This window comes from Danio aesculapii, chromosome 16 (genome assembly GCF_903798145.1).
Source record: "Danio aesculapii chromosome 16, fDanAes4.1, whole genome shotgun sequence".
Lineage (NCBI taxonomy): Eukaryota > Metazoa > Chordata > Actinopteri > Cypriniformes > Danionidae > Danio > Danio aesculapii.
This window is the reverse complement of record NC_079450.1, coordinates 30,658,897-30,681,932: the sequence shown is the minus strand read 5'-3', so window position 1 is coordinate 30,681,932 and position 23,036 is coordinate 30,658,897. Positions and strand designations below refer to the sequence as shown.

The 23,036-nt window shown below is 35.6% G+C and overlaps 2 protein-coding genes and 1 long non-coding RNA gene across 5 annotated transcripts in view; 2 read left to right on the top strand and 1 right to left on the bottom strand.

Moving 5' to 3' along the window:
* Nucleotides 1-13,108, top strand: part of dync1i1 (dynein, cytoplasmic 1, intermediate chain 1) — a 24,675-nt gene extending 11,567 nt beyond the window's left edge. For 2 of the 3 annotated variants that reach the window (XM_056474881.1, XM_056474878.1), the window contains exons 7-17: nucleotides 1,064-1,150; nucleotides 1,236-1,398; nucleotides 1,633-1,732; nucleotides 3,716-3,841; nucleotides 4,265-4,411; nucleotides 6,320-6,433; nucleotides 6,524-6,657; nucleotides 7,936-8,080; nucleotides 8,178-8,318; nucleotides 10,131-10,256; nucleotides 12,494-13,108. In XM_056474881.1, coding sequence (XP_056330856.1) covers nucleotides 1,064-1,150; nucleotides 1,236-1,398; nucleotides 1,633-1,732; nucleotides 3,716-3,841; nucleotides 4,265-4,411; nucleotides 6,320-6,433; nucleotides 6,524-6,657; nucleotides 7,936-8,080; nucleotides 8,178-8,318; nucleotides 10,131-10,256; nucleotides 12,494-12,607 — 1,397 coding nt within the window. In that variant the 3' untranslated portion in view covers nucleotides 12,608-13,108. The remainder of the gene's footprint in view (nucleotides 1-1,063; nucleotides 1,151-1,235; nucleotides 1,399-1,632; nucleotides 1,733-3,715; nucleotides 3,842-4,264; nucleotides 4,412-6,319; nucleotides 6,434-6,523; nucleotides 6,658-7,935; nucleotides 8,081-8,177; nucleotides 8,319-10,130; nucleotides 10,257-12,493) is intronic. The other variant, XM_056474879.1, reaches the window with a different exon arrangement.
* LOC130242923 (uncharacterized) lies at nucleotides 4,321-17,253 on the bottom strand. Its single transcript, XR_008839110.1, has 3 exons — nucleotides 17,174-17,253; nucleotides 16,881-16,976; nucleotides 4,321-4,409 (listed from the first exon to the last, which is right to left on the bottom strand). It is a non-coding gene; the product is annotated as an uncharacterized LOC130242923 (long non-coding RNA).
* Nucleotides 15,587-23,036, top strand: part of LOC130242921 (zinc finger protein ZFAT-like) — a 20,929-nt gene continuing 13,479 nt past the window's right edge. Inside the window, exons 1-5 of the mRNA XM_056474877.1 lie at nucleotides 15,587-17,479; nucleotides 18,599-18,760; nucleotides 19,155-19,418; nucleotides 21,081-21,257; nucleotides 21,345-21,501. Coding sequence (XP_056330852.1) covers nucleotides 17,461-17,479; nucleotides 18,599-18,760; nucleotides 19,155-19,418; nucleotides 21,081-21,257; nucleotides 21,345-21,501 — 779 coding nt within the window. The 5' untranslated portion in view covers nucleotides 15,587-17,460. The remainder of the gene's footprint in view (nucleotides 17,480-18,598; nucleotides 18,761-19,154; nucleotides 19,419-21,080; nucleotides 21,258-21,344; nucleotides 21,502-23,036) is intronic.

Here is a 23,036-nt window from a genome sequence, read left to right as displayed (position 1 = left end):
TCTAATAACTGATTTATTTTATCTTTGCCATGATGACAGTAAATAATATTTGACTAGATATTTTTCAAGACACTTCTATACAGCTTAAAGTGACATTTATAGGCTTAACTAGGTTAATAAGGTTAACTAGGCAGGTTAGAGTAATAAGGCTAGTTATTGTATAAGGATGGTTTGTTTTGTAGACAATCGAAAAGAAATATAGCTTAAAGGAGCTAATAATATTGACCTTAAAATGTTTTTTTTTTAATTAAAAGCTGCTTTTATTCTAGTCGAAATAAAACAAATAAGACTTTCTCCAGAAGATATTATCAGACATACTGTGAAAATTTACTTGCTCTGTTAAACATCATTTTGGAAAAATATAAAAAAACTTTTTAAAATTCTTCTACTGTATATAGTCTTATCATACGAAAGCAGTTTAAATTTGTCTTAATAGTCTTAGACAGTTTCTTAATATGGGCATCAAACTTAAGCTTTGAGTCTATAATGACACCTAGGTATTTAAACTCACTCACTTCCTTGATTTCCTTTTGGTCAATTTGGATTTTAAATACATCCAGTGCTCTGTTTTTTAATGAAAAACTCGTTGAAACTGTTTTGTTATAATTTAGACTTAAACAGTTGTTGTGCAGCCACTCAAGAAATACAGACCAGTTTCTTGGTTAACATTTCTGCAGCCTTCTGTGAAGTTCCTGCTGTTAAATAATTGTATCATCTGCATACATTTGACAACCAACCTTATTGCAGCTTTCAGGTAGCTCATTTATATACAAACTGAAAAGCAGTGGTCTCAATATTGAGCCTTGTGGTAAACCTAATTTGCATTTTAGAAGTGTTGACTTCACACCGTTAGTTTTAACACATTGTACATTAAATAAACAAACAAATAAAAAAGTCTGCTGCATTAAACATGCCGGTATAGTTGGTGGTTCATTCTGTTGTGGCGACCTCTGAAATAGAGACTAACCCGAGTAAAATTAAATGAAAAATTTAGACTTTCCACATCAAACCACATCAACCTCGCCACTAACAGCATATTCTAATATAAACGTTTTGTCCACAGAAGAAGATGATGAGGAGCTGTCAGTGCCCAAATCTGAGCCGGCGTCACAACAGCTGGAAGAGGAAAAAACTCAGGAAGTAGAAGAAGGCAAGAAGAATTGCAGATTATAAACTAAATTAATATTACAATTAAAGGCGCTTAACATCACTGTATATTTAAATATGTGTTGTAGTTCATCCCAGAGAACTGACCAATGAGGAGAAAGAGCATATTGTTCACTCTGAGGATTTCCTGTTTTTCTTCGACCGGAGCATCCGTGTGGTGGAGCGGGTGCTGGCTGAGGACAAGGACATTTTCTTTGACTACAGCGGGCGAGATATGGAGGACAAAGAAGGGTCAGAACGCAAGCTTATGTAACAGCCAAACATACACATGATTACAGTTATTCATTAAACAGTACTAGAAAGGTTTGTTTAACTTCATGTAAGACGATGATGGTTTGAAATCAGGTTTAATGAGGTGACCCAGAAACTCAAGAGTTGCACTCAAGCTTAAGTGACTCCTGGGAAACGTACTGTAAATTGCTTTGGATGATTGAACAAGAATGCAATGGTATGTTTTGTTATCAGAGACTTGCAAGCCGGATCAAACTTGTCTTTTAATCGACATTTCTATGATGAGCATTGGTCCAAACATCGAGTCGTCACTTCCCTGGATTGGTCACCACAGGTACTTTATCTATAAACCATAACTCTGTTATTACAATAAGGCATAGGTCTCAATTCCTGGAGAGCCGCAGCTCTGCACAGTTTTGCTCCAACCCTAATCAAACACAGCTGATCTAGTAGTCTCTTGATTAGTTGGATCAGGTGTGTTTTATTAGGGTTGAAGCAAATGTGTGCTGAGCTGCGGCCCTCCTGGAATTGAGTTTGAGACCTGTGCAATAAGGCAAGACACTGCAGGTGAATAGGGTAGAAACAATAGTGGTTGTCACTATACATTCACATAACATTAAGGATTGCAAACATTTTTGTGGTACAAGTTATTACAAATGCAAATGAGGCAAATGTTATGTTTACATAATTAAATGAGGCATTATTAAAAAGATTAGTTCACCCAAAATGATAACTTCCTTTTCCCTGAGACCTTCATTCATCTTTGGAACACAAATTAAGATATTTTAGATGAAATCTATAGACAGCAATGGTCCTGAGGCCATTCTTTAGAAAAAAAAGAGAAAAAAAAAACATTGTCAAAACATTCTAAGTGACTTCAGTGTAAATGTAATCATATGAAGCTACAAAAACACTTTTGCATGCTAAACTGTAAAAACAAACAGCTAGAAAAAAATACACATTTTCACAATATATCCCTCTGTAAATACCTTGAGAATATAGAGATAAATAAAAATGTATGATTTGATGTACACTACCCTAAGTCTTGTCGTCTATCCAAGTTTTAGAAACAAATAATAATTTGACTTCTAGTTGATCATTTGGTATCAGAAGTGGCTTATATGAAAGGCAAAGGTTTCTAGATGATGCTTATTTTACCAAAATAAAATATGATCATGCCTTGATTTCAATTACTTAATTAGGACAGTAAGGTCTGACTTTGCTAAGACAAAAGTCTTATCACTTTACAAAAATAATGTACAGTCTAGAAAATAGTCATGGTGCAGTGGAAAAAGAGTTAATATTGTGTATGACTCCCATGAGCTTGGAGGACTGCATCCATACATCTCTGCAATGACTCATATATCTCATTATAAGTCATCTGGAACGGAAAAGAAAGCGTTCTTGCAGGACTCCCAGAGTTCATCAAAATTCTTTGCATTCATCTTTAATGCCTCCATCTTACCCCAGACATGCTCAATAATGTTCATGCCTGGTGACTGGGCTGGCCGATCCTGGAGCACCTTTACCTTCTTTGCTCTCAGGAACTTTGATGTGAAGGCTGAAGTATGAGAAGGAGCGCTGTCCTGCTGAGGAATTTGCCCTCTCCTGTGCTTTGTAACGTAATGGGCAGCACAAATGTGTTGATACTTCAGGCTGTTGATGTTGCCATCCACTCTGCAGATCTCTCGCACGCCCCATACTCAATTTAACCCCGAACCATGATTTTGTCTTCACCAAACTTGACTGATTTCTCTGAGTATCTTGGGTCCATGTGGGTTCCAATAGGTCCAACAGTTTAACAGATGATTCATTGGAAAAAGCTACCTTCTGCCACTTTTCCAAATGATCAACTAGAAGTCAAGTTATTATTTGTTGCCCTTACAACTGGGATCGACGACAAGACTTTTGTCAGGTAGTGTATGTTAGTGCTGTTGAAGTTTCCGACTAAAGAATAAGCTCATTTTTAAAAACAATCTTTAAAAAATATGTAAATGAATGATTACATATTGAGATGAAACACAAATTGGTAAGCTGTGACAAAAGAAACACTTAAAATTGTATTTGAGATATTTTCTCTGTATTAGACTAAAAATAAAAAACAAAAAGGCATTTTTTAAAAAGCCAAAAATATTGACAGGTGCAAAAAAACTGTTTTTGCCTGCAGTATCTCACCTTAAATTAGCATGTGTGAGTGTGAGGCAGATATAACCTCCCCAGAAACAGACTAAATTTAGTGCATCTACAGTACTTGTGTGATACACATAATTATATTGATATACGGCACACTTTATTCTCTCTTATGTCGTTCCCGCAGTATCCTGAATTGCTCGTGGCCTCGTACAACACTAATGAGGATGCGCCTCATGAGCCAGATGGAGTTGTTCTTGTCTGGAATATGAAGTTTAAGAAGGCGACCCCTGAGTACATCTTCCACTGTCAGGTTTGAATTCCCATTGCTTCCAATTAAATAACTCCAACACCCGCAATATTGTTCCTTTCGGCTGCGTTTCAATATACTTTAATCACATTTTTCATTATAAGTTGAGCATGGGTGCGAGTAATCAACTTTTAATGAAAAAGCCACAATCTAAATTGAATTTCTTTTATTAAAGTGCACAAACAATGGAGCTCAACTTTCGAATGTTGTCTGCATCACTAATGCACGTCATTCTTTGTTTGCGCTGATGTCACTGATAAATGAACTCTTATTGTTCACGTTACTGTTCTGCACGCTCCCTTTGTGCAAATCGACCTAGATGGAGGGCAAGCTGACGTCATCCGTGCCAGAATGTTAACTTTCTAAAATAGCCACTTTTAATAGTTGCTGGTACCCTCAACCCATGATGTTGTTTTTCTCCTGTAGTCCTCAGTTATGTCAGTCGGCTTTGCTCAGTTTCATCCCAACCTGGTGATTGGAGGCACCTATTCAGGACAGATTGCTTTGTGGGACAATCGAAGTCACAGGAGGACCCCGGTGCAGAGGACACCTCTGTCTGCGACTGCACACACTGTAAGAGCACCAATTCAAGTCAAGCCATGTGAGGATATAGGACAATACATACTAATTAAACATACACTCACCGGCCGCTTTATAAGGTACACCTGTCTAACTGCTTGTTAAAGCAAATTTCTAACCAGCCAATCACATGGCAGCAACTCAATGCATTTAGGCATGTAGACATGGTCAAGACTATCTGCTGCAGTTCAAACCGAGCATCAGAATGGGGAAGAAAGGTGATTTAAGGGACTTTGAATGTGGCATGGTTGTTGGTGCCAGACGGGTTGGTCTGAGTATTTCAGAAACTGCTGATCAACTGGGATTTTCATGCACAACCATTTCTAGGGTTTACAGAGAATGGTCTGAAAAAGAGAAAATATCAAGTGTGTGACAGTTCTGTGGGTGCAAATGCCTTGTTGATGCCAGAGGTCAGAGGAGAATGGCCAGACTGGTTCGAGCTGATAGAAAGGCAACAGTAACTCAAAAAAACACTCGTTACAACTGAGGTATGCAGAAGAGCATCTCTGAACACACAACATGTCAAACCTTGAGGCAGTTGGGCTACAGCAGCAGAAGACCAGTGTGGACCAGCAGAAGTGGTGGTGTAGTGGTGTGGGGGATTTTTCTTAGCACACTTTGGGCCCATTAGTACCAACTGAGCATCATGTCAACACCACAACCTACCTGAGTATTGATGCTGACCATGTCCATCCCTTTATGACCAGAGTGTACCCATCTTCTGATGGCTACTTCCAGCAGGATAACGCGCCATGTCATAAAGTGTGAATCATCTCAGACTGGTTTCTTGAACATGACATTGAGTTCACTGTACTCAAGTAGCCTCCACAGTCATCAGATCTTAATCCAATAGAGCACCTTTGGGATGTGGTGGAATGGGAGATTCACATCATGGATGTGCAGCTGACAAATCATTAACTGCTTGATGCTATCAGGTCAATATGGACTAGAATCTCTGATAAATATTTCCAGTATCTTGTTGAATCTATGCCATGAAGGATTAAGGCAGTTCTGAATGCAAATGGGGGTCCAACCGGGTACTAGTAAGGTGTACCTAATAAAGTGGCCGGTGACTGTAGATTTAAACGTATAATAATATATAATATAACGTAATTATAGTATAATAAACGTATAATATAATAAAATAAAGCATGGTGACTTTTTCAAAAATAGAGATTTTAATTAATTTTGGGGTTGATAAAAAATGCCTTATGTAAATTATTCATGTTAATTTGCACATTTTCAGCAAAAGAAATTATTCAAATTCACTAATTCGCTAAAAAAGGAGAGAAATGTTAAATATGCATTCTATATTTCCCTAAACACAATTTATTTCTTTACAAATTATTAATATTTTTAAATAAAAACATTTTAATAACATATTATAGTGTATAGAATTATAATTATAGGGTGTATAACTTGTCTATTACTCAGCAAGTGACCATGGAATAAGATGGATAATCAGTTTCTTGCCATGCGTAAAAGATTTTACATGCACTTCGCAAAGTCTAACTATCCTTTGCTTTCACGTTGGTGGTTATTTGCCTCCTTGTCTTTATTTCAAATCCTTTAACCCATGGCAAACCGTTGATTATCCCTTACATATATTATATAATATCATTATCGATATAGAATAGAAAAGAAGAAACTAAAGATAAACGAAAGAGTCACACTCCACCACAAGATATTCTTGAGAGACCATCTGTAATTCAGTAAAATGCATCTAATGAGTATTAAAGTTGTGTTTTCATTATGTGGCTTGTCGATGTCCTAATTGTCTTGATAAAGCATCCTTCTCATGATCTCCCTTATATAACATAACATAATAAAGACTGCAAAACTGTCACATTTATTCTAGGTTTTATTACTCATTCAGTGTGTAATCTGACCCATTTATTGCAGCATCCTGTATACTGTGTGAATGTGGTGGGAACACAAAATGCCAACAACCTGATTACAGTATCTACAGATGGCAAGATGTGCTCCTGGAGTCTGGACATGCTCTCACAGCCTCAGGTGTCCAGATAACACATTTAGAGCAATTAAATTATTGCCATTTGAGATTCGGCTGAAAATAAAACACGAAGCGTCTTTTGTTGCTCACAGGAGAGTATGGAGCTGATCTACAACAAGTCAAAGCCTGTGGCAGTCACTTGTATGGCCTTCCCTGCAAGCGACGTCAATAACTATGTGGTAGGAAGCGAGGAGGGAACAGTTTACACAGCATCCCGTCATGGGAGGTCAGTGGTTCCTGCAATTCAACATATTATACACCTACACACTTAGTATGATTGAAAGCTCTTTGTATAATTGGACAAACCTAATAAACGTGTTGTTATACCTTACCTTCTAATTTAATAACAAACTGCGTCAATTTTTTTTTATAACTGCCCCTATTATTATGCCATTTTAAAGGTTCTGTAGTTGTTTTGGAGGTTCTCCTACAATAGGTTTATGTTCAAGTTCCAAAAATGTGTTAATTTTCTCAGAATATCTTGCAGCATCAGCTGTTTTCTGTCACTGTACATCCCAGTTCAGTCTGTTCGCTCTAAACAAGCATCACTAAATCATAATTTGAGCTTTCTCAACCCTTATAAACACACTTAATGCAATCTTTGATGTTGTCTTGATAAGCAGAATGAATTAGCATGATGCTAGCATGACTTAGCATCTCTGTTAACATGTTTCTTGTATGTTTACCAGTTTCTCAGCTTGAATTGTCATGATTTTAGCATAGTAATCAAATTGCTAGCATGTTCTACCACATTGCTAGCATGTTCCCTCATAAAGTTGCTGTTACTTTTATTAATGTGAATGACTAAGTTTCCAGCATGGATTATGTTGTTAATTGTTCTTACCATGAAGTAGCATGTTGTTAGCATGAATTAGCATATTTATAGCAGAAATTTTCTTGCTGGTAATATTTGTAGCATAAATTTACATGTCGCTAGCAAGAATTAAATTTACTAGCATGATTTAGTGTGGTTACTAGCTTGTTTAACATAGGCTATTGAATAATATTGCCATACATAATAATAACTGGCATGTTGCTAGCATGTTTTAGCATGAATTGACATGTTTGTTGCATTATGACTTAACACATTGCTAGCATACAGTTAACCTATTATTAACGTGAATTTGTTTTATGCTTCAAGAATATTTTTAGCATGTTTATCATGTTGCTAGCATGAATTAGCATGTTTGATTAAATGATGCAGATCTAAAGATTGTGGATGGAAGTAGGTTAAACTCTCTTTGAGAAGGTCATGGTTGGTTTTTTGTTTCAAAGTGTTTATACCTTTAGTAAAAATCTGTGTGATTTTTCATAGTTACTTAGATTTTAGCAGTTATAGCTGGAACGAGGAGGGGATTGGATTAGAAATGTGTTTTCAGAAGTAGTAGGCTATCTTAAATATAAATGTAATATCCAAAGAAACGTAATAGAGACTCTTCAATGAATCAACTTTATTAACTGTATGTCTGTGTATTAACTTCATGTAACTACATTTTCCATACAGTAAGGCTGGTATTGGTGAAATATTTGATGGGCATCAGGGGCCTGTGACTGGTATCAGCTGCCATAATGCTGTGGGTCCGGTTGACTTCTCCCATCTCTTTACCACTTCCTCATTTGACTGGACAGTCAAACTGTGGTCAACCAAAGTAAGGGTTGTTTTAGCCTGTCAATTGCATGATGTGTATTTTGATCATTTGGCACTGAATCTGCATCCTAAATATGACTGTTTCATCTCTCTGACAGCATAACAAGCCCCTGTATTCCTTTGAAGACAATGCAGACTATGTGTATGATGTCATGTGGTCTCCAGTTCATCCAGCGCTCTTCGCTACAGTTGATGGAAATGGTCGTCTGGACCTCTGGAACCTCAACAACTACACAGAGGTTACAAGCACCGCAGCTCACTACAAACTCTTCTATATTATACAAGAGGAACATTTATGGGTCTGGGGGAAGTCAATTCAGCTTCTCTCAATCCCCAAGACCAAAGAGCATAGAATCACTAAGAGGCGATGTTGTTGTTTGGGAAACAGCCACTAGATGTCACACGGCAGCCATTTTGAAATGAAAATTCCAATAGAACAACAGCATATTAGAAGTCTGTAAAATAAACTATTAAATGTGCGGATGATTGTCATAGTAAGTGTTGTATTGTCGTATTTCAGGATGTATCTCAGCTTTAATGCGCTTTTTAAATAAATCAATAAAAAACAAAGCAGCTGCTTGCCATCGTGACAGAAATGAGATCCAATGGACAGCCCATCGCTTTCACTCCAAAATGGCAGAATCACAGGGCTGTTGCTGGGCGCTGCTGTTGCAATGGAACGTTCTATTGAGTGTCGCCTCTTGGTCATTCTAAGCTCTTTGCCGAGACTCAGTGCTGGTTGTGGAAATTCAAAATTGACCCAAAACAAATGAATAAGATCTTCAACCGGCATACAAAGAGCTGTGAAAAAAGATGAACCTTTATTTTGTACACTAATTAATGTTAGGTTAAGAGATCCTCCTTCCTGAGGGAAGAACCACCCAGGTTAATCTTTGTCAGATGTAATTTGATTTTCGAAGAATATCTTTCCTGAATTTGTCATTAATGTCACATAGCAAATGATACATTGAACGTTTTATGTTATGTGTGCATATTTTCGATATACAGTCCACATTTTGAAGTTAATAAGATGTTGAATGTTTTGAAGGGAGTCTCTTATGCTCGGCAAGGCTGCATTTATTTGATCAGAAATAGAGTAAAAGAATAATATTGTGAAATAGTGTTACTATTTTAAATATGTTTTCTGATTTTGTCTATTTTAAAAGGTAATTATTTCTTAAATATGAGTTTCCATTCGTCGTTTTCAGTGTCAGATGATCCTTTTAGGAGATCAGTCTTCTAATATGCTGATTTGGTACATGAAAAAAACTCTTGAATATGCTTGAATTGTACATCTAAATCATGGAATCAGTTAATAATATAAATTTAAGGAACATATATTAGGCGTACAGTTAGATGTAGAATAATATAAAATAAATATATACAGTTGAAGTCAGAATTATTAGACCCCCTGAATTATTAGCCCCCCTGTTTATTTTTTCCCCTGATTTCTGTTTAAAGGAGAGATTTTTTCAACACATTTCTAAACATAATAGTTTTAAAAACTCATTTCTAATAACTGATTTATTTGATCTTTGCCATGATGAGAGTAAATAATATTTGACTAGATATTTTTCGAGACACTTTTATACAGCTTAAAGTGACATTTAAAGGCTTAACTAGGTTAATTAAGCAGGTTAGGGTAATTAGGCAAGTTATTGTATAATGATGGTTTGTTCTGTAGTCTATGGAAAAAAAATCTGCTTAAAGTGGCTAATAATTTTGACCTTAAAATGGATTTTAAAAATTTAAAACTGCTTTTATTCTAGCCGAAATAAAACAAATAAGACTTTCTCCAGAAGAAAAAATATTATCAGACATATAGTGAAAATTTCCTTGCTCTGTTAAACATCATTTGGGAAATATTAAAAAAAGAAAAAAAATTCTAAGGCTGGCTAATAATTCTGACTTTAACTATATATGAAAAGTCAGAATTAATAACATACAGTAATAACATAACCATTCATTAAATGTGCTCAAACAAGATTTGTGTGTGCTTGATCTAAATCTAAATGTATAAACTGAATTCATGTTTAATCTGTGTCCTCCAGGTGCCTTCAGCCAGTGTGAGTGTGGAGGGAGGATGTGCCCTGAACCGGGTCAGATGGGCATCAGGTGGCAGAGAGGTGGCGGTGGGGGATTCTGAAGGCCGTGTCTGGATCTATGACGTGGGAGAGGTAATAATACCTGCTGTACATCATGGATTATTATACATTATGCTGCAGCTGTACGATTAATTTTTTGTGATCTTGATTAAAATACTGGTGTAATCGAAATGAGAATAATTCAGCTTCTATACCTTTGATCACAGCTGACATTAATATCTGTGTTTGAGCCAGAGAGAGCACATGTCGTGTGTAGCTACTGTATGAAACATCATCTGTTTTTCAACCAAAATGTTGATTCTGTATTACAAAATGTCAGATTATCACAGAAGTACTGGGATAAAATAATTACAGTTCGGAAATAAACACTTATGTCTATACTAGCTAAAACTAGATTGTAAGTAGAAATTAATCAAATGTATTTACGACTTTTTATGATCTGAATGGAAAGATTAAAAATAGCAAAGGGAATAAAGAAAAATAATTAAATAAAAACTGGAAGAAAGACTATAGATTGGAATTGCAATATCAAGTTGCAATTCTAAGAAACATAGAGATGTTAGATGTTAACGGCAAATTGCATAATATAGACCTATCATTCATTAATTCACTTTCCTTCGTCTTAGTCCCTTTATTAATCTGGGGTCGCCACAGCGGAATAAACCGCCAACTTATCCAGCAAATGTTTTACACAGCAGATGCCCTTTCATGCTGCAACCTAGTATTGGCAAACACCCATACACACTCATTCATACAAATACATTACTGCCAATTTAGTTTATTCGATTCACCTATAGCGCATGTCTTTGGACTATGGGGGAAACCGGAGCACCCGGAGAAAACCCACACGAACACGGGGAGAACATGCACACTCCACACAGAAATGCCAACTGCCCCCTTCGGAACTCGATCCAGCGACCTTTTAGCTGTGAGGTGACAGTGCTAACCACTGAGCTACTGTGCCACCCCATAAACTTTATCATTTATGAGAAAAAAAAAATCTGCATAACGAGATGTTAATTAAGCATTCCCTCCATGAGTCCAATGGTTCTTGAGATCAAAACGAGGTTAAGGATTGTAATGTATTTTCAGAGGAACACAAGAATTAAGCAAGTAATGCCATAAATTTTGATAAATGCTGTCACAACAATATATATATATATATATATATATATACACAGTTGAAGTCAGAATTATTAGACCCCCTTTGATTTTTTTAAATATTTTTCCCAAATGATGTTTAACAGAGCAAGGAAATTTTCACAGTATGTCTGATCATATTTTTTCTTCTTTAGAAAGTCTTATTTGTTTTATTTTGGCTAGAATAAAAGCATCTTTAATTTTTTAGAAATCATTTTAAGGTCAAAATTATTAGCCACTTTAAACTATATTGTTTTTTGGTTGTCTACAGAACAAACCATAATTACACAATAACTTGCCTAATTACTCTAACCTGCCTAGTTAATCTAATTAACCTAGCTAAGCCTTAAAATGTCACTTTAAGCTGTATAGAAGTGTCTTGAAAAATATCTAGTAAAATGTTATTTACTGTCATCATGACGAAGATAAAATAAATAAGTTATTAGAGATGAGTTATTATGTGCTAAAAAATTAAACTAGAAAGTTTATTAAACTAGAAATGTGTTGAAAAAAAATCTTCGCTCCGTTAAACAGAAATTGGGGATAAAAATAAACGGGGGCTAATAATTCAGGGGGGCTAATAATTCTGACTTCAACTGTATGTATATATATATATATATATATATATATATATATATATATATATATATAAAACGGACTTATTAAAATTGCATGATTTAAACTGTGAGGGAAAAGTTGTTTTTTTGATTGTTAGATAATTTTCAACTAGATTTCATGTTCTGTGGTGGAAAAAAAGCTTCTATTGAAAAAATAAAACTCCTTTTGAAAGCTACTTGATGAACAAAAATGATTTCAAGGACATTGTTTCAGCAGTAGTGGATGACTAAAACACCGATTCATCCAGTAAATATTGACTCATATTCATTTAAACCAAATATATATATATATATATATATATAAAAAAAACTCCTTCAAATTAATTTAAAATTTTAAATAGACAGCAACAATTGACACTTTTGTAAATGCCTTTTTATTTTGCTCAATTATCTTCTATTTTAACCCAAATAAATGATGATACTCAGCTTATGCAGAATGATGCTGCTCAAATTGTCACTCATTGTCGAAAACACAGACCGATCAGGTTAAGCTTCACCAGTCACTCATTCTGTTCTAGCATTAAGCAGAAATTGTTTGTGTTTCTATTTTAGCAGCTAGCAGTGCCACACACAGATGACTGGAGTAAATTTGGCCGTACACTCATGGAGATTCGAGCAAATCGAGGGGATGGAGAAGAAGAAGGTGCTTTGGAGCTGCCAGCCTGAGACAAACACACACACACCTCCACGTTCAGTTAAAAGATCCGCTCAAGCAGATGCTTGATTTAAGTGAGTGAATCACACATCAACCCTGCTGTGATCACAGGTTTTTTCTTTTGCCTACAAAAGTCTATTTATAGCATGGGTGTTAATACAATAACTGCTCTTCCAGTGCTAATAGGTGATTCCGGAACGCACACACACAGGTAAAGATGAAATGAATGAGCTTGGGCTAATGTATATTTAAGGCTTGCAGTGACTATATATGAGTGAGCCTGTACTGTGTCAAAACTGCTGAGCTGGAATTATTAACGTCAGCCTATTTTACATACGTCAACATACAAGGCCATATGGAGAATGTATTGGCTATTATGTAAAATACAGCAAATCTCAAGAAAGTGACTTTGTTTTCGCTTTGACCTTTTACATTGTATGTGTATAATTTAACACCAACTAACAAGTGTGAACGTACAATAAAGGTCATTGACATTGTGTCTCAAATCTTGCCTTTTAATATGACAACCAGTGCTAGTATTTATTTAGTTATTAGTGCTTTTTTAAACAATACTATACAGTTGAAGTCAGAATTATTAGCCCCCCTTTGATTTTAACAGAGCAAGGAAATATTCACAGTATGTCTGATATTTTTTCATCTGGAGAAAGTCTTATTTGTTTTATTTCGGCTAGAATAAAAGCAGTTTTTAATTTAAAAAGCAAACATTTTAAGGTCAACATTATTAGCCCTTTTAAACTATAAATGTTTTCGATAGTCTACAGAACAAACCATCATACAATAACTTGCCTAATTACTCTAACCTGCCTAGTTAACCTAATTAACCTAGTTAAGCCTTTAAATGTCACTTTAAGCTGTATAGAAGTGTCTTGAAAAATGTCTAGTGCAATGTTATTTACTGTCATCATGGCAAAGATAAAATAAATCAGTTATTAGAAATGAGTTATTAAAACTATTATGTTTAGAAATGTGCTTAAAAAACTCTCCGTTAAACAGAAATTGGGGATAAAAATAAACAGGGGGGCTAATAATTCAGGAGGTTTAATAATTCTGACTTCAACTGTATATATTTATTAGATATAAGTATTTATTTATTAGATAAGAGTAGTTATTCATAGAATACTGATACTTAGCAAGGTGATAATTACAAAGGAAGGGTCCAATAAATAAGTACTAGTATATATGAATAGCTACTTGTATTTAGGGGGTAATGAGTAAGTACCAGTATCTAAATAATAAGTACTTGTATTTAATGAATGCCTACTTGTAACATTTAAAAGGATATACCACTACTGGAATAATGAGTAATTAATAGATGATGTCCACAACAAAAATAGCATACAAATACATAACAGATGAAATTTCAATGCCAGATCCAGTAACAGTAGAACATCAGTAGTTCAGTTGCTAGCATTCTGAGAATATTGCCAATTACTAGTTACTAGGGCTGCACGGTACTGGATAAATCTGACATTGCGATATTTTGTTTTTCTGCAATGTACATTGTGATATAGAGTGCTCGGCTTAATTGAGTACAGGACGTTTTGAAAATGAATATTTTTCTCCATTTCTCAGTGAATATAGGCAATGTATTTTGTTGCATTTAAACAAAACAGATTTATTAAACGAATATATTTATTAAAATAATATTTCAGTCACCAAACAGATTTAGAAATTGAAAGATAATACAATTAAATTCCAGCAAAATTTTGCAAAAAAAAAAAAAATTCCAACCTACAAGATTCAACTAAATTTTTCAATTTTTGCTTCTCTTGATTTTTCCTCTTTTTAAATTTGTAATAAATATTTTTTAATAACATATAAATTTGTGTGTACAAGGTTTTGGACTATTTTTTTGTGGAGTTTGCATGTTCTCCCCGTGTTTGCGTTGGTTTCCTCCGGGTGCTCCGGTTTCCCCCACAGTCCAAAGACATGCTCTATAGATGAATTGGGTAAGCTAAATTGTCCGTATACTGTATGTGTGTGAATGAGAGTGTATGGATGTTTGCCAGTGTTGGGTTGCAGCTGGAAGGGCATCCAATGCGTAAAACATGTGCTGGATAAGTTGGTGGTTCATTTCGCTGTGGCGACCCCTGATTAATAAAGCGACTAACCCGAAAAGGAAATGAATGAAGTTTTTGGACCGTTATCGCAAGTTATTTTGTAGCAGATTTGGCTTCAGTACTGATTAATGTATATGCACAAATATAATATTGTAAAGCTTCCTTTTAAAATATGTAATAGTTATTAATACCTTATAAATGAGTATCTAATTAATAAGAACTAGTATTGAATAACCACGAGTGCCTTAAAATAAGCAGAACAATAACAAATAGTAAAATAATGATTAATACGAATAATAGTATCTAATGCAGTGTTTCCCAACCCTGTTCCTGGAGGCACACCAACAGAACATATTTTGGATGTCTCCCTTATCTCACCCATTCACTTCAGGTTTTGGAGTTTCTTCTAATGTTCTGGTGAGTTGATTCAGGTGTGTTGGATTAGGGAGAGCTTGAAAATGTGTACTATTGGTGTGCCTCCAGGAACAGGGTTGGGAAACACTGATCTAATGGATAAGTTGTCTTTTAGTAATTACAATGACACCTAATATCTAATTAAAAAGTGCCAATATCACGGGAAAGGTACTAGTAACTAAATAAGCATTAAGCACTAGTACTTAAAAGAAAATATATTAGTATATATTAGTAAAAAAATACCAGCATGAAATTATTTAAACAAGTATTAGAGGGATGATAAAAAGTTTGAATATCAATGACGTGTCGTTTCGATGATATTAAAGCTGTTATCTTTAATCACAATGACAAGAGATTTCTTGTTATCCAGGCTTTTTTCCTCCATCATCAGCAACTTTCATGGACGCACACGGCCGCACGTAGAAGGCGGGATCCTGTTACCATGACAATTACGTCAATATTAGTGTCGGGTAACTAAAGGTCAAACTAAAGACAAGCCAGAGACGGAAGGAAACAGGCTCGGAATGGCGGAGACTAAAGGGTTTTTTTCTGCTGCAAAAGCCAGAGGAAATCACAGTAATAAACTGTGGTTTAATCGCGTTATCTCTTGAACGGCGGCGCTTTGTTTAATTCGAACAGGATACCCATATGTGACGAGGTACTGGTGCGGCGGGAAGGACAGTCCATGCTAGTTTTGTCTGCAAATTGGAGCAGAGCTGTAGAGCAAAGCTACCGTTAGTTAGCCGTGCCGTGTTGTTTCGTGTAGAAGCAGAATGACTTTTGCTAACTATCAGTGTTGTGTTAGACGCAAACAAACCGCCTGCTCGCCTCCAACTCGCTTTTTGTGCGGGTAAAATGCAGATCTGCTACTGCTTGCCTGCTTGCTTCCTCTTCACTCAACTTGGTAGCTGGTAGCAACACACAGGCTTACTTGGTACAAGTTCTTGTTATTATTACAACTCCTCCGGTGCGGTATTTTGTAGCCGAGACCGTCTCGCAATTCCTTTTCCCAAGCAGAGAAACAAGGTTGAACCAATGTCAGCGTGCAAATACGAGTGTTTTTTACATTTCATCTCGAGCTACATATGGCTGTTATTTCTGATGATGCTCCTGTGTAGAGATTGCACTTCTTCCAGCTGTTGTTGATGTTTTTTTTAATAATAACTTATATTAAAAATGAACATATTATTCGCGTAGACCCGTACATCTTATGTGGTCGTTGCTATTAAAATGCGTGATTAGGCACTGTGCAATTTACAAGGTCTTCATCCTCATCGCGGTCTCTTTGTCATTGACGTGAAGGAGAGAGGACCTTTAACTTTCAACTCGGCTTTTGCTTTATTTTTAATTCCCATTTGAACTCTAGGGGGCAGCAAGCCCACCACATAGATTTTTATTCGGTTATTTCTTTCATTTGCAGTCAGTTTATTATCATACATGTTTGTTTGTAGGGCATTACTTGTGTTAAGTGTGCTGTATATGGTTATAACTGGTTGTTCATGCCTGTAAACATCCCCGACTGGAAGCTGTGCTACGCGGAAAACGAGCTTTCAGTTGGATGTTTGCTGTCATCGTCCAGTTGTGTCGCCTTTTATTATTTTATCACGTGCGTGTGTGTGTGTGTGTGTGTAATAAAACTGTACTGCGTCTTAAATGTCACATAAACGAATTACACGTTATTAAGAGAGAACAATGTGTATGTGTGTTTGTTTTGTTTGTTTGTGTTAAAGAGCTGACAGGTGTGCCATCTGGATCTGTTGAGCTGTGTGTGTGTGTGGTAAACTTTCACCTTCCAGTGTAGTCGCTGTAAACATCCTACACTCAGCTGTGAGCTGCAGACGAGGCTGGGCGGAGGGTGTTTGCTGTGACTGTCTGGAGCTCCTCACTGGGGGAAAATACAAATTATTTACATGTATTTGTTTTGTTAAATGTTTTACTTCACAATGAACACTTTTTATCCAAATAAACACATCTAAGCTGTAATTTGAGTGCAGTTTGTTGTTGTTATTATTAGTTTGATGCTTGTGTTGAGGTGCCTAGTCGCTGTATTTACTTACAAGCACAGTAGCCTTTAAATGTTACCTTATAATCGCCGTTGACTGTGGAAATGTCTTGATTTCAAGAGCACAGCGACTTTAACCTCTAAGCTCAAGTGAACTCCAGACAGCAGGTGGCGCGCTCTTTTTACACAGACGCTTTTCTGCGTGAAGACGAAGATCCATCCGCCATGTTTGTTGTCGCAGATTCGACAGAAACCTCTGCAAGAAGTAATTTAAGTATGATGAATGCTTTAAAATGGCTTGATAGTTGTAAGAACAAAGGTCTGAATTATTTTCAAGGGTTTTTTATGCATTACTGATTTAAAAAGAATGGATCCAGCGCAAGCAGGTAAGCAGAAAAGTGTTTTTTTCAGGCTAAATGCGCTCTGAGGAAACGGCTAACGTTAGTTCTGATGATTCCATAGGAGACAAACAAATTAGGTAAAACTAGCGACTTTCACTTGCAAACGTAACTTTTGCTAAAGGATGCTTTATATTGAATTTAAAATGTAGGCTTCATGGTTGTAGTTGGTAGTTGAAATAACGTCATTTCTAAACTAAACCTCACGTTGTTTAATAGAAACTAGTTCAAGTGTCAAAGAGAAAAACACGAAACTGATTTTGTGTTTAGAAAAATCGTAGGGCAGAGATTTGTTTCTCTTTTGGAAAAAAACGGGAGCATTAAAATATTAATAATAAACACTAACTTATACAACATACAGTTCTGGATAAGATGAGCTTTGATGTGGTGTTCAGTTACGCATATATCAACCGTATTGTTTGATTACATATTGTGTTATACATTAAATGTATTGTACTTATAATTAAATAACATTGTAATGACCATAATAATTGCATATTAATAATATCTGTATCGATTTGAAATTAATCTAAACACTTATTCTGAAAGGAATTTTGAACTGTTTTATGTCTTTGAGTTGTTTAAAACCTTATATTTTCAAACAATGTTATAAAAATGTTAGGTTTACGGTAAATACATATAATAAATTACATTAAAATAATACATTTCAATAGCACGTTCTGTAAAATGTATAACCTGCAAAGAATTTATAAGAATGGTGTTTTTTTAAAAGGGATTGTTCAGCTAAAAGTTTAAATTTACTCACTAATTACTCACCCTGAAGTGGTTCCAAACCACTGTTTGTGTTTTTTTTCTGTTAAACACAAAATAAGATATTTTGAAGAAAGCTGAAAACATTTAAACATTGACTTCCAAAGTAGGAAAAGCAGAAACTGGAAGTCAGTGGTTACAGGTGTCCAGCATACCTCAAAATGTCTTCTTTTTGTGTTTAACAGGAGAAAGAAACTCATGAAGGTTTGAAACGATTTACGAGTTTGTAATGAGTGTAAATTATGTTTATTTTTGGTTAAACTTATTTTATAATTATAATGTTACAGGATCATTTGATGAATATAATAATAATTATTATTATTTTTACATTGACAGATGGTTCGTCAGTCTTCATGTGCAAAGGCTGCAACTTGTTTTCTCCCATTAAATCACTGCTGCTCTCTCATGTTGTTGAGACTCACTCCAGTGAAGGAGGAGATCCTGACACCTTCATTATAGCACTTAAACCATTAACAACTCAGGAGACAGAGAATTCAGGTAAACCGCTATAAAGAGAGCACACGAGCACCTGCATTATGCCTTACTGATATCTAAACACTGAAATGAACGTCAGTCCAGACAGTTTGTTACTGCAACTTAAAGTTTGTTTCATAATATAATCCAGACTGTGTTATTTTAAAACATATGTCTCAAACTCAATTCCTGGAAGGCCGCAGCTCTGCACAGTTTTGCTCCAACCCTGATCAAACAAAGCTGATCCAACTAATGAAGGTGCTCATGACTCTTGTTTTGAACACCTCGATTATTTGGATCAGCTGTGTTTGATAGGGTTGGATCAAAACTGTGCAGAGCTGCGACCCTCCAGGAATTGAGTTTGAGACTTGTTTTTAAAGAAAAGCATTGAAGAACTAGAATGTTGTTTATCTTTTAGAAGTCGTAGTGAAAAGAAAGCGTGGAAGACCCAAAGGCTCCACTAAGAAAGCCCAACTAGAAAAGGTCCAGAAAAACACGTGTGGTCAGCAGGAGGAAGAGTCCAGTCAAAGCCAGCCGACGACAGCAGCTGAAGAGCAGAATGAGGATGACAATGATCTGGAGTGCAAGAAGTGCAATCGCATGTTCAGCAACCGGCGGCAGATCTCCAAACACATTTGTTTTGTAGGACTGAAAGAAGCTGCTGAGGAAGAAGAGTTTAATGGTACAGATTTATATTATGTCATTTCTATAGACTTTTCCATTATTTATGTGTAATCTCATTCTACTGTTTAAAATCCTACAAAATTCTTCTGTCAAATGTTTTGAAGAGGCCTGCTGAAATAAAATCTGCGATGGAAGACAAAGAGCAGGCATAATAATGGGAATGTCTATAGAAATGTCCTTTTAATATCTATACTGTTAATTGACTTGAAATGGCTGTTTGCATATTTATTAATGGCAATTAGTTAATTAGTCAATTTAATTCAGTATTTAATTGAATTGATTATTTATAAAATTGTTAACAATAAGGATGTTTTTTCAAGTAAATATTGTTTTTGTAGAATTTTAGCGGATATATTTAATAACATTAAATAACTATTATATAGTGTATATTTCTATCTATCTATCTATCTATCTATCTATCTATCTATCTATCTATCTATCTATCTATCTATCTATCTATCTATCTATCTATCTATATATATACATATACATACTTACTGGCTGGCCACTTTATTAGGTACACCTTACTAGTATCGGGTTGGACCCCCTTTTGCCTTCAGAACTGCCTTAATCCTTTCGGGGCATAGTTTCAACATGGAGGCCATTTGAGTACAGTAAACTCATTGTCATGTTTAAGAAACCAGTCTGAGATGATTCGTGCTTTATGACATGGCGAGTTATCCTGCTGTAAGTAGCCATCAGAAGATGGGTACACTGTAGTCATAAAGGAATGGACATGGTCAGGAACAATACTCAGGTAGGGGCTGTGGTGTTGACACAATGCTCAATTGGTACTAATGAGCCCAAAGTGTGCCAAGAAAATATCCCCCACACCATTACACCACCAGCACTTGCCTGAAGTGTTGATACAAGGCAGGATGGATCCATGCTTTCATGTTGTTGATGCCAAATTCTGACCCTACCATCCGAATGTTGCAGCAGAAATCGAGACTCATCAGACCAGGCAACGTTTTTCCAATCTTCTATTGTCCACTTTTAGTGAGTCTGTACTAATTGTAGCCTCAGTTTCCTGTTCTTAGCTGACAGGAGTAGCCCCTGGTGTGGTTTTCTGCTGCTGTAGCCCATCCGCCTCAAGGTTGGACATGTTGTGTGTTCAGAGATGCTCTTCTGCATACCTCTGTTGTAACGAGTGCTTATTTGAGTTACTGTTGCCTTTCTATTAGCTCAAACCAGTCTGGTCATTCTCCTCTGACCTCTGGCATCAACAAGGCCTTTGCGCCCACAGAACTGCCATTCACTAGATCTTTTCTCTTTTTCAGACCATTCTCTGTAAACCCTAGAGATGGTTGTGCGTGAAAATCCCAGTAGATCAGCAGTTTCTGAAATACTTAAACTATCCCTTCTGGCACCAACAATCTTGCCATGTTCAAAGTCCCTTAAATCACCTTTCTTCCCCATTCTGATACTCGGTTTGAACTGCAGCAGATCGTCTTGACCATGTCTACATGCCTAAATGCATTGAGTTGCTTCCATGTGATTGGCTGATTAGAAATTTGCATTAACGAGCAGTTGGACAGGTGTACCTAATAAAGTGGCCGGTCAGTGTAGATTTTTCTAGCAATTGCTTGAAACTATTTATGTATTTTAAAAAATAAATCATGCAAACTTGTAAATATATTTATTTATTTATTGTCTTTAGGTCATAATGTGGATGCAGGCAGAATCAGTGATAGAGAGGAAGACAGAGAGCGGACACCAAAGAAAGCTCGAGCGATGCGGACAGATAAGGTGTCCAGTGCAAAGGACGCAGAATCAGCAAGCGGCAACAAAAACCCTATTATTAGTGTTGTCCTTACCAGTCACGAGGCCATGCCCGGTGAGATACACATGTGCTGTCTGTCAAGTGCTCCGACCACTGAAGGAAACACTCACTCTGACTACAAGTTTTTGTGTTTTGTCGCAGGTGCCTCAAAGATTGTTCCTATTGAAGCAGCTCCAGCTGAACCACCGTCCACTCAGACTGACGCCGCTGCAGCTTCTCAGGAGGCAGCGATGAAAAGAGGATATCAGGAATATGCCATTCAGCAGGCTGCTTATGGAGAGCCTCTCAAATCAAACAGGTTCATGTTTTTAGATTCACTAATATAGTGCAACTTTTTAAGCACCAGACAAAAGAATTGTAAAATAGTAATTACAATATTATTGCAGTATTTTAGAAACCATTAAAAATAGTGTCCACAACTAGTTTCTCTGGATTTATGATATATAGTCATATAGTTATGAGAGTAAAATATTTCTATTTAATTATTAATATCATGTAAATTACTGATGAAATTCTCTCTAAGCTTTTTTGTTGAATAGTTCAGAAGTACATTTATGATTGAATAATCCTGATTTTCAAACACAACATTTGAAAACATTTGTTGTTCTGGACAATTGTTATTTTCTGGGAAAAAAATTCATTCATTTTCTTTTCGGCTTAGTCCCTTTAATAATCTGGGGTCGCCACAGCGGTATGAACCGCCAACTTATCCAGCATTTGTTTTATGCAGCGGATGCCCTTCCAGCTGCAACCAATCACTGGGAAACACATACACACTTATTCACACACAAACACTAAGGACAATTTAGCCTACCCAATTCACCTGTACCGCATGTCTTTGAATTGTGAGGGAAACTGGAGCACCCGGAGGAAACCCACGCAAACGCAGGGAGAACATGCAAACTCCACACAGAAACGCCAACTGACCCAGCCGAGGCTTGAACCAGAAACCTTCTTGCTGTGAGGCGACAGCACTACCTACTGCACCACTGCGTCGCCTGGGAAAAAAATATAATACATCTAAATAAATATATTAAATTAATAATATTTTAGTTAAAATTTAAAGAAATTTTATAAGACCTTTATAGAATAAAACAAATATTAACATTATACTCAAACCCATGCTTAATAAATCCAATAAATCAAATTTCAAAGGGTCTCTTAATTGTTTGCATAGCTGTATATATAAATAGTATAACACACAAAATGTGTATATATATATATATATATATATATATATATATATATATATATATATATATATATATATATATATATATATATATATATGTATATGTATGTATGTATATATATATATAACAGGGATATATATATATATATATATATATTTCTAGTCAAGTTATTTGAATGAAATGACTACTGATTTATTTTATTATTAAATCATAAAAATCCCAATGGTAAATATGGATTTTTTAAATAGTTTTATTTTTTGTTTTGTTTTTATGTTTTTGTTATTTTGTGTTTTTAGAAACTACTATCTATTTTATTGCCTACATACATGCTCAATCATTTATTTATTTAATCTACCTCTATATTTTTTAACATCCCTCATCATTAATTTGAAATGTATTTATTTATTTATTTATTTAACAGGGATGATGCTCATTAATCAACAGTAAAACTGTAAATAACCCAGAGTTAGCCACAAGGGCTAATTTTTTTATTTGTTGCCCCTACCAGATATTAAAAAGGAAACGCAAAATCAAGACGTTATTACACATACAATAACAGTAAAGTTACATACACCAAAAAGACAAAACGTATAATAAGAATTTCATAAAAATCTAGAGAATAGAATTACACATGATTACA